Source organism: Rhinolophus hipposideros (genome assembly GCF_964194185.1).
Source record: "Rhinolophus hipposideros genome assembly, chromosome: 9".
In the NCBI taxonomy this organism is placed as follows: Eukaryota; Metazoa; Chordata; class Mammalia; order Chiroptera; family Rhinolophidae; genus Rhinolophus; species Rhinolophus hipposideros.
In genome coordinates this window covers 5,114,245-5,127,205 of record NC_138055.1, presented here as the reverse complement: position 1 = coordinate 5,127,205, position 12,961 = coordinate 5,114,245, and the positions used below count along the sequence as shown (strand labels likewise).

Here is a 12,961-nt window from a genome sequence, read left to right as displayed (position 1 = left end):
CCACAGTGCAGGGGTCTGGCCCCACCCCAGGGGCCAGGTGCGGGCCCAGCGACCCAGACACCTGTCCTGCAGCTTTCATCTTGGCGGGTGCAGCCCAATCCGGCAGGGCAGGCCCGCCTACGCTTCTGCCACCAGGACCAACTGAAGCCAGCTGTGAAGAGGAGCAAGCCATTGGCTCTCCTGGTCCAGCTCTGACTGTCTGACTCCCAGTCCTGTCTCTAGGATGATTCCTGAGACTTCCACGACTCCCTTCACTTCGGGACAAAAGCCACGTTCCCTGGCGAGGCCCTTACACAGTGGCCCTGCTCTTCCCACCAAACTCTGTCGGGATCGCCCTGTCAGCAGGCCTGTGTCCATCATTGTGCCCCACAATCACGTTGGGCTTCGTCATGAGGTCCCTTTGGCAAGTGAGGAGAGTTTGGCCGAGACAGGAGAAGCGGCTCCCCCAGCCACTGAGCAGGGAATGGAGTGGGGCTCATCCCGTTTGTCCATGGAGTGCTGGTATCCTGCTCCTAACCACGCTGCCTCTCCACCTCTGCCTGGACCCCCTGCTCCACCTCGGCTCTGAGAGCTGTCTGGAGTGGAGCTGGGTCCTGGGGGACGTGCTGGCGGCTGATAGGATGGTGACAGTGGGTGTGAGGGAGGGGGGTCATTGAAGCTGGAGGCAGGGCACTTGTAGAGGAGAGGACTGCAGCCCTGCCAAGGGAGGGGGCACCCAAGCCGGGGTCTGAGGGGGAAGTGGGAAAGGAGGTCCTGCAAAGCCCCACTTGGCGCCCAGCACTGCTCTCTGAGGCAGCAGACCCATGGGCCCACGATCCCCAGGGACCCACGCCAGCCTGGAGGCAGCAAGCTGCGTCGTGGACTCTGCCTTTTCATCACACAGCTGGCGATGGAGGCCCCTTGGGCCTTGACTGACCTTGGCCCAGTGTCGTGGAGAACAGGCCTGTAGACCACACCTTCCTGTGCCGGGGAACTCGTCCCTGCTTGGGGCAGTGTGATGTGAGGTAAGTTTCTGCCAGTGGAACTATCTTCCAGAGGCACCAGGTAGGTTCACAGCGTCAGGGGAAATGCCCTCTCCTGGGCCTGCCTGGTGGGTGGGGTCTTCACACTGGTGCTTGAGAGCAGAACCCTCCTGGACCTGGGTCTGCACCAAAGGGGGTGGGGGCCGAGGGCAAAGAGGAAGCCAAGCAGGAGAGAGAACAGACCTCAGGGAGGTTTCCTCCTTTGGTTTGAGGGATTTTAAATGGCTCATTCATCCAAAAGGACAACTGAGATTTTATATTAAAGCAGGTGGCAGGAGCAGGACACGGAAGTGAGCCCTTCCACTGGCCTCTGACTCTTGCCTTTCCTCTGCCACCACGTAGAGGACACAAAGGGCTGGCACACAGCCTCTCGTCTGTCCGAGGCAAGCCTCAGGAGGAAGAGGGTGGACCTTTATGCCGTGTTTACAAAACACAGCTCGGGAGGCTCGTAAAAAGAAGCAGCTGGAGGAAGGTCGGCTTCCTGAGCCTCGCTTTTCTCACCTGGAACACTGAATGGCACCTCACAGCGCTGGGGACATTGGAATGTGACCGTGCACCTGCCATGTGCTGTACACACAGCTAGGCTACACATCAAGCATCCCACCCACGCTCCTTCAGAGCAGAGACTACAACCCCCTTTTTGCAAGAGAAAACCGAGGCTCAGAGATGTGAGGTGACTCTGCTGTGCTGATGGGCTAACGGAACCCAGGTCTGCTCCGAAGCCTGGGTCGGGACAACAAACCGGAAAGGGCAGTCACTGTTCACAAAACATCGTGAGTCCCTGCTGTAGGAACAAACCCACAGTTCCTAAAACACAGACACTCCTGGCTAAGCAACCTGACACCACCGCGACTTCCTCGTTTCCTGGGACCAGGAAATCTCGCTGCAAGCAGCCCTGAGCTCTGGCTACTTCTCAGTCAACAGCCAGCTGCTGGCACCTGGTCTGCAGCCACCGCCTGGCCTGCCTTGCTTGGAGCCAGCTGGAGAGAAGCACTGAGGAGGCAGGGTTGGCGTGCAAGGAGGAGTGGGCCCTCACTTCCAAGGAGGGTGGGGCAAAGGGAACCAGTAGGCAGATGACCCAGGTGCTTGGTCAGTTTCATCCGTTTCTACACACTGGGGCTCCTCCAAAGATCGCAGCTGGACAGGCTTGTACAGGTAAAAAAAATAAAGATGCCCTGGGCTCTTTGGGGTGCCTTCTATTTGCGGCTACAGTGGACAATCAGTATTACCACTCTGGGTAATACTGGGGCCCTCCTGAGTAAGGCAGGGCAGGGGCGCTAGCAAAAGCATCAGGAAGTGGGCATGGGACAGGGATTAGTACGCAGGGGCATTCAGGTCACATCCCAAAGGGCTTTGGGGTTGCCTTGGATCAAATCCTGAGGGACCAAGGAACTTGGAAAGCGTTAAGGCAGGACAGGGAGGGGGCTGGGGACAGGGAAGGCTGGGGGCAGGGAAGGCTGGGGATAGTCTCTTAGATGAGGGTTGAGGCCCAGAAGGAGCTTGTGGGGGTCAAATGTGCCCAGCCCCCAGTGGGATGGGGTGATTGTGAGGAGCAGAGGGGCAGGGCCACCTTCTGTTTATGGGGCTCACCTCCCCACTCCGTTACTGAGTGGGGGAGCTGCTGTGGCACAGGGGAGCTTTCTGCTTCAGTGCAGGGCAGGGGCTGGCTGGTGCAGGCTCAGGGACCTGCGTCCTGGTAAGGCTGGGGAGGGCCCTGCCACAAACCAGGTGGCATTTTATACCACTAGGTATAAAGAACTGGGCAAAGCACAGAATCACCTCTCGATGCTTCTACAGGTGTCACTGTCCCAGTGGGGCCTTGTCACAGACCCCAGAGCCTGGAGGACCAGGGTTTGCTTTGCTACTTTACAGCTCTGAGAGGTGAAGGGAGGCCATCCAGGGGCAAATGGCAGGGCAGGGCAGGTGTCCCAATGCCTAGTTCACTGCCCCTTGCCCACCCCCCCCCCGCCCCAGAAGCCACAAACACCTGCCTCTGAAGAGCCATGTGAGTCTGGCTAAACCATCACCTCCCTGGGCTGGCCCACCTCTGCCAGGAGATGGAGACGATATCCTCTCCCTCAGGGTCCTCAGGGGTCATCCCTACAGGCCCATCTAGTCACACCACCCTCTCTGTAACCCCATTTCACGCTCCCCCCACTGCAAGCCCCTGCCTCTGGCCTCCAGCTGCATTCTGTCACCATCCTGCCTGTACCCCAGCCACACACCCCTTTTCTCCACTCTGGGTTCTCTGCTGGGTGTCGCGCCTTTCATACCCAGCAACCGGGCTCAGCCTGCGTTTCCTGGTAGATTCTCTCTGACCTGACCTCACTGTTCATACAGCACCAGGGACCTCCCCACCCCACCTGTAGTCCTACCTCACAGAACCTGCCCAGGGCCTGGGAGGGCACATCCACACTGGCCTGCCTGTGAGGAGGCAGCGCACACGTGACCTGCAGGTGGGGAGGAAACATGTCCCCAGCTGCTGGTACCCTGCCCTCACCTCCACCCTCGCTTCTGGGGGGCTGAGAAAGTGGTATTCAGAAGTATGCTGTGTCAGCTGTGTCCAGGGAGGCGAAGTCCCCAAGGTTTTTATACTTTATGAGATGGGCCCACAGACTGGCTAGAATCAGATTCAAACTTCCTCTGAGGCCCAAAGCAAGGGGGAGAGCCACAGGCCTCCGACTCCAAAGGAAGCCAAGGGACTTGGGGTGCCCTCTCTGGGCCCTCAGGGCAGGGCCCAGGCTGCACCCTCCATCCAGGCCTGGTCCCCGTGCATGCCAGGGCCCAGGTGCCAGAAGCCCTGGTTTTACCCAACTCATAGGGTGGCTGTGGGTGAGTCACATCCTCTCTAAGCCTTAGTGCCCCCATCTGGGGCCGGCCAGTGCCCTGGCCCTCCTCCTTTTCTCTAAGATGCTTTGCTCTGCCTGGCACCTGCTCCCACCCCACTCTACCCCTCCACGTAGCTGAGTCACCATGACCCACCTTCTTTTAGCATCTTGTAGTGTGTGTGTGTGAATAGTGTGTATGAATAGCGTGTGTGTGTGAATAGTGTGTGTGAATAGTGTGTGTGAATAGCGTGTGTGTGAATAGCGTGTGTGTGAATAACGTGTGTGTGAATAGCGTGTGTGTGAATAGTGTGTGTGAATAGTGTGTGTGAATAGCGTGTGTGTGTGAATAGTGTGTGTGAATAGTGTGTGTGAATAGCATGTGTGTGTGAATAGTGTGTGTGAATAGCGTGCGTGTTTGTGTGTGTGTATGTGTGTGAATAGCGTGTGTGTGTGAATAGCGTGTGTGTGAATAGCGTGTGTGTGAATAGCATGTGTGAAGTGTGTGTGAATAGCGTGTGTGTGAATAGCATGTGTGAAGTGTGTGTGAATAGCGTGTGTGTGTGAATAGCGTGTGTGTGAATAGCGTGTGTGTGTGAAGTGTGTGTGAATAGCGTGCGTGTGTGTGTGTGTGTGACTAACCTAAGGGCAGGAGCTCAGGGCCTCAGTGGGGGCCCCCGCTGACTAGCCCTACTTGGGACAGTTCAGCAACAGGTCAAGTCTGACCACCCTGGTTCTTCCTGAATGAGAGAGCCCAGTGCCTGGAGTTCAGCCCGTGGGTAGGGAGGCTGGGACTCGAGGAGAGGGTGCCTGCCCAGGCCCCAGGGCCCACCCACCTTCTCCCTCTGGCAGGGCCCCCTGCTGAGCACCTGGCCTGGGGAATCACCCTGTGTCACCATCTCCCTTGCCTCAGATCTGCCTGACCCTTTCCCACTGCTAGGCTGGTCCAGGCTCTGGGTCCTGCCCTTTCTCCCCAGCCAGACACCTGCCTGTGTGAAGAGCGAGCAGTGAGGCCCTGCCCATCCCTGGGCACCTCCTCTAGGAAGCCTTCGTGCTTCTCCTCTGAGCCAGACCCTGCGCTGTGCCCTGAGGGGCCATCAGAGCTGGCATAGACTTGGCCTCTGCCCCATCAGGGGGTCCGAGGCTTGTGACAAAACAGGATGCTGGTGAAGGAGGCAGAGAGGTGGGGCTGGGGCTGGCAGGAAAGATCCACTTAGGTCTGGAGGAGCCTTTGCCCAGTAGAACTGTCCAAGATGACACCTGGGTAAGGAGTGGTGGGTGGCATGAGCCACTGAGGCAGGAAGCCTGGGGCAGTCTTCACATACAGGGCTTGAGGGACAGGTGGAGGGGGGCTTCCGAGAGGTGACGGAATGTGTGGGTCTGGAACTAGAAGTGGGAGGAGGTGGCCTGGGACACAGGTTGGTGAAATCAGGAGAGACCCAGGGACCTTGGAGATGGTGGCTACAGGAAAGGAGTGGCAGGAGGGCAGCCCCTGGGTGAACAAAGGAGCCAGGAGCTGGGGGAGAAGCAGGAGTGTGTGTGTCAAGAGACATGAAATCGGCCGGACCTCTCAGGGTGGCTGTGCGGTTACATGAGGCTGGGGACAGCGTGGGGCTCAGTCTGCATTCACCACGTGTCAGCCATTACTACCATAACCACCTCGCTCCCCCTGGTCTTTCCGGGTCTTCCAGGTCTCCAGTCTCTTGTCCCCTTACCCGGAACTGCTGTGAGCAGCTCCCCTTACTGAGTGTTCTCCTACGTGCCAGGCCCCAGGGACTCTTGTCATGGCACCTCCTCTGAGCCCAGCTAGGTGGCCATATTATAGCATCATGCCCATTGGATGGAAGGGAGGCTGGGCTCAGAGGTGGAGCGGTGCAGGAGATGGGCAGGTGCCAGCTGTGGGAGAGGAACTCCTAGTTACCACTCTGTGCCTCAGTTTCCTCATCTGTAAGATGGGAATTCCTTTAGGACCAACCTCAGGGTGGCTGTGAGGTAAGGGAAGGCTGAGGGCAGTGCAAGGCCCAGAGAAAGCTGGGGCTAAAGGTTAACTTTACTGTGGCCACAGTTACTGTGGTCCCTGGGCCTGGAACACAGGCACCTCTGCTTCGGGGCCCCTGGAACGGGCTGCTGGGAATCAGCTGTCTGGTCTGGTGCCTTCAAGGGGAGACTCTGCCTGGAATGCCTGCTCTGCTCCTGACTCAGGGCACCGGACTGGGGCGTCTGCAGCCTCGGCCCTGGGTACAGCCTGCTGCTCACTGCTTGCTTGGCCCAGGGCATGCCTCCCCCCTTTTCAGGGCCTCACTCTGCATCTGTAAAGTGGGGACAGCTGCCTTGCAGGCTTTGGGGAGACTGGCTAGACAGAGCTGACTGGAGAGCACCCTGCAAACTGCAAAGTGGAGAGGGAGAAGGGCCAGCTGGAGGGGCTGGGCTGCACTAAGCCTGTCTGAGGGAGCAGTGGGCGCCCACCGCTGGGGGCCACTGTGGAGGCTGGAAACCCACCCAAGGGGGCAGGGGCAGGGTTTCCTGCACCGTCTAGCCCCTGCCCTGTGCTGGAGATTGCTGGCTCCCGGACTAAGCCAGTGAAGAGGGCAGATGTGGGTTCTGCCTCAGTGGAGCTCACAGCAACCAACCTGGAAGGCTCTTCCCTGCCCAGTTTGAACCATCCGTGGCGGTGGCATAACGACACCCTAAAACGTCCACGTCTTCATGCTCCGTGACCCTTGGCAGATGTGATTAAACTAAGGCCCCTGAGATGGGAGACTGTCCTGGGTAGGCCCTATGTGGTCCTTAAAAGTGGGAGGAGGCCTGGGAAAGAGCTGTGGTGACAGAAGCAGGGACAGAGAGAGGCTGTGCTGTGGGCTTTGAAGATGGAGGAAGGGGCCGGGAGCCGAGGAATGTGGGGGCCTTCAGGAAATGGATTCACCCCTAGAGCTTCCAGAAGGAAAGCAGCTCTTGCTGACACCTTGATTTTAGCCCTGTGAGCCCCAAGCCACATTTCTGACCTGCAGAAGAGACTACATTTGTATTGTTTTAAGGTGCTGATTGTGGTAACTTGTTAACAGCAACAACAGGAAACTAACAGGGCATGTAACCCACAGATACCTGGGGGCAAGGAGGTGATTAAAGACCCCGGGGTGACAGGTATGACTCACTGGGTCTTATCAGGCTGGCTGTCAGTGGGCCCTGGGCAGCCTGGGCCAAACTTAGCCTGTCACTCACATGTTTCACACCAGTAAGTCGGCCAGAACATTGAAATTTATCACTCCAACCCTCCCTCACATCCAAACATTTTAACTGATTTTAACGGGACTTTAAAATCGGTTACATACTTTGAGGCCCCTTTAAAGTAAACGTAACTGCCCTTTCTTAGTCTGTGCTCAGGGACTGGGGGTAATTATAAACAGCAACTACTGGGGTACAACCGAGACGCCAAGGGTGGGCCAGGGCCATTTGGCCCTAAATGGCCCCAGGCCGCTGTGCTGCAGACACCCTCCCCCTCCAGCTCTCTGGAGGTTTGTGTTCTGTCGACACTCTGCCTGCAGCACTCCCTACCTCTGCAGCCCCTTCTTCCATGGAGGCAGGATCCAGGTCTACCCTGACCAGCTGCATGGCCTGAGCGAGCCACTTCACCCCTCAGAGCCCCGTGTCCTCACTGGTTTCTAACAGATAGTCTCCTCTCCTTCCGGTGCTGCCAGGCATGGAGCCTGGGGGACCCCAGGAAAGCAGCCAGTGCCATAGCCAGCAGGAGCAAGGCTGCAGGATTTCTGTCAGTGCTGGCTCCTTCGAGTTGCCCGACTTGGGAACCTTGTAACCAAAATGCTAGTGCTTGGGTAAACAAACAGCAGGCAGGTTCCACCAAGGAACTGAGAGGCTCGAATGTGGTAAAGGGCCCAGGTGTTAGCTCATACATTCTGTGTCCTCTGTGTTTTGCTTGGGTCCTGGCTCTCAGCTGTGTTAAGAGGTGAGGCTGCCTCGTGAAATGACTTGCAGACACTGAAGGGACCTGTGACCTCTGCAGTCTGGGCACAAAACATTTCTGAAATTACTCCGAGTCAAACGTCCTAGAAGAGGGGATAAAGCCTAAATTCTCCAGCTCCATTTGGGGGAAGGTAAATTGGAGCATGAAGCCTGCGGTAGGAGGCCATTTACGCCTTCACACATGGAAAAGGGGCTTCAGCCTGGGCTTGCAGGACCAGTCTGCTGATGACATATGGTCAGTCGCCACAGACAGTGGCAAGGATGGGCGTGGGTCACGGAACCTCCCGCGGCTGGCAAGAGCTGCCCTGCCCCCACTCACTTCTGGAGGGCAAAGGGAGCCTTCTTAATCCTTTCCTACCCACCCTAAAAATAAGCCCCATCGGTACAGGAGATACTTGGTATCTAGGGCTGGATGACACCTGCCAGGTCATCTCAGGCACCAGGGCAGCAGCACATGTGCCCTGCTCTGGCGGAACCCCGTGCTGTGACTACAATTGGTACTACTCACATTAGATCACTTCTGGGCATTCCAGCCCTCAGTCTTTTCTCACAACAGTTGCTCATCTCTGTCCTCCTGTGGGAAGCTGACCAGTGCAGCACTCAAGTGCACAGACTCTGGAGCCAGGCGGCCCAGGGTCTGACCTTGACGTGGAATTTCTGTGTCTCACCTTCCTCATCTGCTCCTGGGCCACAGAACCAGCTCCTTCCCTCTCTGCCTGTTCTACCCTGTCCCCTCCCAGGACCCCAAACAGGACTCAAGTGGCCCACCAGCCCCAGCACCCACTGGGATAAACTGCCTGCACTTCCTTCCAAAGGCCAATGACACTGACCCAACTCTGATTCCCCTCGCCGTCTAGGCTGCCTTCTCCACACAGGGACGGGGCTCTGAGCATGTGGCCCCAGGTATGCTCTGGTCAGCACCGGTCACCTCCCTCATTCTCCATTCCTTGCCTCTATTAATACGGCCGGGAAGCAGCCACATCTCACTGGGGGCTACTACTTAGGGCGTGAAGTCCAATAGGATCTTAAGTCTGTGCTACACGGGCTGCGCTCAGAAGAGACAGGTGCTAAGGTTTAGGAGCTCTTGGTGGAGGGGCTCAGCTGTGCTGTGGATAGCACAGTGCCTGTCACGGAAGCCTCTGAGGATGGTTACCCAGTTCTGGGCGTGGGGCCTGGCTGCTGGTCCTTGTCCCCCAGGTGTAGTGTTGTGGGAGTACCACAGGAGGTAGTCCTTAGTGGCTCTAAGGGGGTTGGTTTCTATAATCAGAGAGGTGGGAACGCAGGGGAGGCCATCATCATCCCTTTCCTTGGCCTGGCACAGAGTCCCCTGATCTGCTTGCCCACACATGGGGTGAGGATAGCGTATTCTTGAGGCCTCCTTCCTCACCTCCCTGACCCGCTCTGGTTCTCGCTCTGGGCCATTATCCACTGACTCAAATCCGAAAAAGCAACTACAGAGGCCCTTCTCTCCCCCAGCCCTTCTACCCCGCCACCCACCTGCCTGCTGCTAACTCACTCAGCCTTCTTCTGCCACCAAGCTCTTGCTGGGAAGGGTACAGGGAACCTGGGGGCCCGGTTCTTGGTCCTGTCCTGCTTTGGAGCTCTGGCCCCAGCAGAGTGCCTACTTCTCCTATAGTAAGTAAGCCGCAGGGTCTGGGCCCCCTTGGGCCTCAGCATGGTCTCAGAGCACTGGCAACGCTTAGATTCCCATCATCCATTTCTAGCCACCTTTCTAGAACATCCATAATGCTGACTTACATGTTCCTAGAGGGTAGTGGACACGCCTGCTTGGCGGGAACTCTAAGCCCACCTATTGGCCATTTCCAGACCTTCCCAGGCCAACCCAGACAGCCCAAGTCAACGAGACAGCCCTGTCCAGAGAACCGGCAGATAGTGGGCTTCCAGCCTGAACTTGTCGCATCTGCCCGTCTGTGCTCGCTGGCCCTTCGTGCTCTTGTCCGAGAAGCAGGGCTATGCCTGTCCTGTCCAGTGTGAACCGTCAGCCAGACCATGATCCCCTCCGCTCCTCCAAGCACCAGGAGGGAGGGCGGGCCTCAAGCCTCCTCCCCAGCACGCAGGGCCACACCCCTCAGGCTCCCCATCTACAGCTCCCTCCTCCCTAGAGGCCAGGACTCCTGCCAGGTCCATATGAGGACCCCTGGAGGGACGGAGCTCTCCAGAACCGTCGGGATCTGACCTCCATGGTCCTGTGACCTCCGACAATTAAGATGGTCCACACAGCCATGAGCTCTAGGCTAAGTTCAGCTATGCAGGGTAGTGTGGGACCCCGGGCAAGCTGGGGCAGCCCAGTGAGCCTCAGTTTCCTCAACTGAGACGTGGGAAATGCACCACCTGGCCTCACAGCTCCCAAGGCTGGTGTGACCTACCAGAGTACCACAAACAAGGCTGTGACAATCCCAGGCAATCCTGCAGCTGCGCTCCAGAGGCCTCGGCAGCTGGTGGCACCCAGGGGCCAGCAACCCCAGGAATGTGGAACCAACTGAGAACCAGGAATGAATGAATGAGGAGGCAGACTTGCTTTTCCGTCGTGCAGACTAAGCCCGGTGGAAGAGCAGTCCCTTCCTCTTCCTCAGTGCACGGAATCAGCGGTACCAGCAGGCCCCCTGAGCCACCCCGCGTGGCACCAGGTGCTTCTGGGTGAGTCTCCCTCGAGTCTGGATGCAGCCCAGGGGCAGGGCTCAGAGTGCAGCTGACATTGTGCAGACCTCCAAGGCAAGTGGGTGCCTGAGGGGGGACCGTGGAAACGTGGGCCAAGGCCACCAGCCCAGCAGGCTCTGGCTGGGGTCATTCAGGGAGACGGGCGCCTTAGGGCCAGGAGGGGCTGAGTCCTGCTTTTACCCGGCCTGCTAGATGACCTTAACTGGTCCCCCCTCTATAGGCAGCAGATTTCCCAACCATAAAGCAAGCGGGTTGGACTGGGCGCCCTTACGACTCCCTGGTTCCAAATCTAGACGTGGCTTTTTCCCCCTGGATGAGGCTTCTCTCCTGAGCGAGGAGATGGGTAAGGACCTTGCTGTCGGAAAGCCTGCTCTACACTAATGCCTCCTTTGTGTCCGTATGTCACTGTCGCTCTGCTGATGCTGAGGTCCTAACTGCAAACGTGGGCCTTCCCTGCAAGTAAAGAGGTGTTCACAGCACATGCCCCTTACACGCAGAGGCTGCTAGACAGTGGGTCTGGGTTCTTTGCTACAAACACACAAACAAAGAAATACATGTGTTTGATGAAGGGTAAAACCTTTCAAAAGGAAAAAGTGAGTTCACATCTGGGGTGCAGCCCCCCACACTCACACGCGGCACGCATGACCGCACACACGTGGCCGCACACACAGACGGACAGCCCCCTCACACGCCCCCCACACGCCTGCACAAACTCACAGCCCCACGCACCAGCACGCACACAGATGCCCCGCACGCCAGCACACACCACACGCACACACACACGCACACACAGAAACACACATATGAACAAAAGTGCAAGGACAACAAAGGAAGTGGAAGAAAAGTGTTACCCATGAGGAGCCGCCGTTTCACCCGCTTGTCCACATCAGCTACTGACGTGGCATTGAACTGAGAGCGCTCAATTGCAGCCTCATCCTTCTCTAAAACACAAGTAAGGGACAAACATGGAGCCACTGGTTAATGACAGCCCACTTCCCGCGGCCCAAGACAGTCAGCCTTTCGGCGTGGCGCACACGAAGCCAGCACAGCACGTGGGCTGGCGCGGCATCCTCGCCAAGGGGCTAAACCCAGGCACCTCCAAGGTGGCGTGTTCAGGGCGGAGCGAAGAGGCAGCAGGGCAGGGGTGGGGTGGAGAGAAGGGGAGGACCACAAAAGGACACAGATGGCACACAGGGCCCATCTGCACACGGAGGAGGTCAGAGCAGACAGGACACATGTGCAGACAGCCACACGCGGGGCTCACGAAGACACAGGCCATAACAGACACCCTGGCTCGGACTGGAGAGGCAGGCACAGGACAAGGCAAGGGCAAGGCCAGGACAAGGGGACAGGGCCGCGAGGTCCGGTGATGGGAGTGCCTGGACAGCAGACGCCGTCTCAAGGGCGTGAAAGTATGTCAAACACTCATGCAAAATTAAGCACAAAACATATGGAGGAAGAAACACGCACACGACAATGGACCCAATCGAAGAGACAGAAAAACCAGGGGACTGATTTGGGCAGCGCTGGTTGCCTGCTTGTCTATAGAGGACTAGAGCGATACACTGAAGTGCTCAACGAGGGGTTGCAAAGAGGGGTCAGTCATTTTAGGAGCGTGCAGAGAGACGGCCCGGCCAGGCAGGGAGCATTCTGGCCTCTGGGCAGGAAGCTCCGCCCAGGTGCTTCCCATAGAAGGAGCGCGTGAGGTTAGCTGGTTCACGGTTTTTGTGTGGTTTTTTTGGGGGGGGGTCAGTGGAGGTGTGCAGAGACATTTGCTCCTGTGTGTGCGGGGGAACCTGAGGAGCAGGGAGCAGGCAGATGGAAGGATCTCCCGGCCAGCAGGGAGCAACAGCCCAGGAGCCGGGTCTGGGAAAGGATTTCTAAGGGGAGGAGTGGAAAAGAGGGGGCAAGGGCAGTTATGTTAGAAAACAGATCCAAGCAGGGGCCTTCACATGCAGCAGACACTAAAAGATAAAAAAAATGAGAAAGGATGAGTCAGGTGGACAAATACAAGATGTGTTAGACGAGGCTGGGTGTGTCTGGCCAGCAGCTGTTTGCACTGGTCCAGTGGCCGGCACAGGCGGCTTCACTGCAGACGCAAACGCCGAGGGAGACCCCAGCAGACGAGACAGGAAGGGGGCCCGTGGGCCTGAGAGAGCCCGGGCAGGACAGCAGAGACAGAGAGAGGTGGGAGAGGAGGTTCTAGATGGGATCAGGCTGCAATAGAGACACTGGTCTGAGACCGGGTTTTGCTTTGAATTTTTCTTTTTTGGTTGTTTGGTTTGGTTTGGCTTTTGGCTCTGAAAATAATTAATGAACGTCAGTTATCCGACAAGACAGGCAATCAGGGACCATCACCAGAAAAGCAGGAGGAATGAGATAAAATGAACCAAAACGGCTATTGGAGAGGAGAGACCACACAGAGGAGGGGAGAACCACGCAGGTGGCAGCATCTGG

The 12,961-nt window shown here is 57.5% G+C and overlaps 1 protein-coding gene across 4 annotated transcripts in view; it reads right to left on the bottom strand.

The window, feature by feature from the left end:
- Positions 1 to 12,961, bottom strand: part of SCUBE1 (signal peptide, CUB domain and EGF like domain containing 1) — a 129,749-nt gene that overhangs the window by 47,064 nt on the left and 69,724 nt on the right. For 2 of the 4 annotated variants that reach the window (XM_081058358.1, XM_081058357.1), the window contains exon 7: positions 11,356 to 11,445. The exons of the other annotated variants lie outside the window; for them this stretch is intronic. In XM_081058358.1, coding sequence (XP_080914484.1) covers positions 11,356 to 11,445 — 90 coding nt within the window. The remainder of the gene's footprint in view (positions 1 to 11,355; positions 11,446 to 12,961) is intronic. 4 annotated transcript variants of the gene reach the window in all.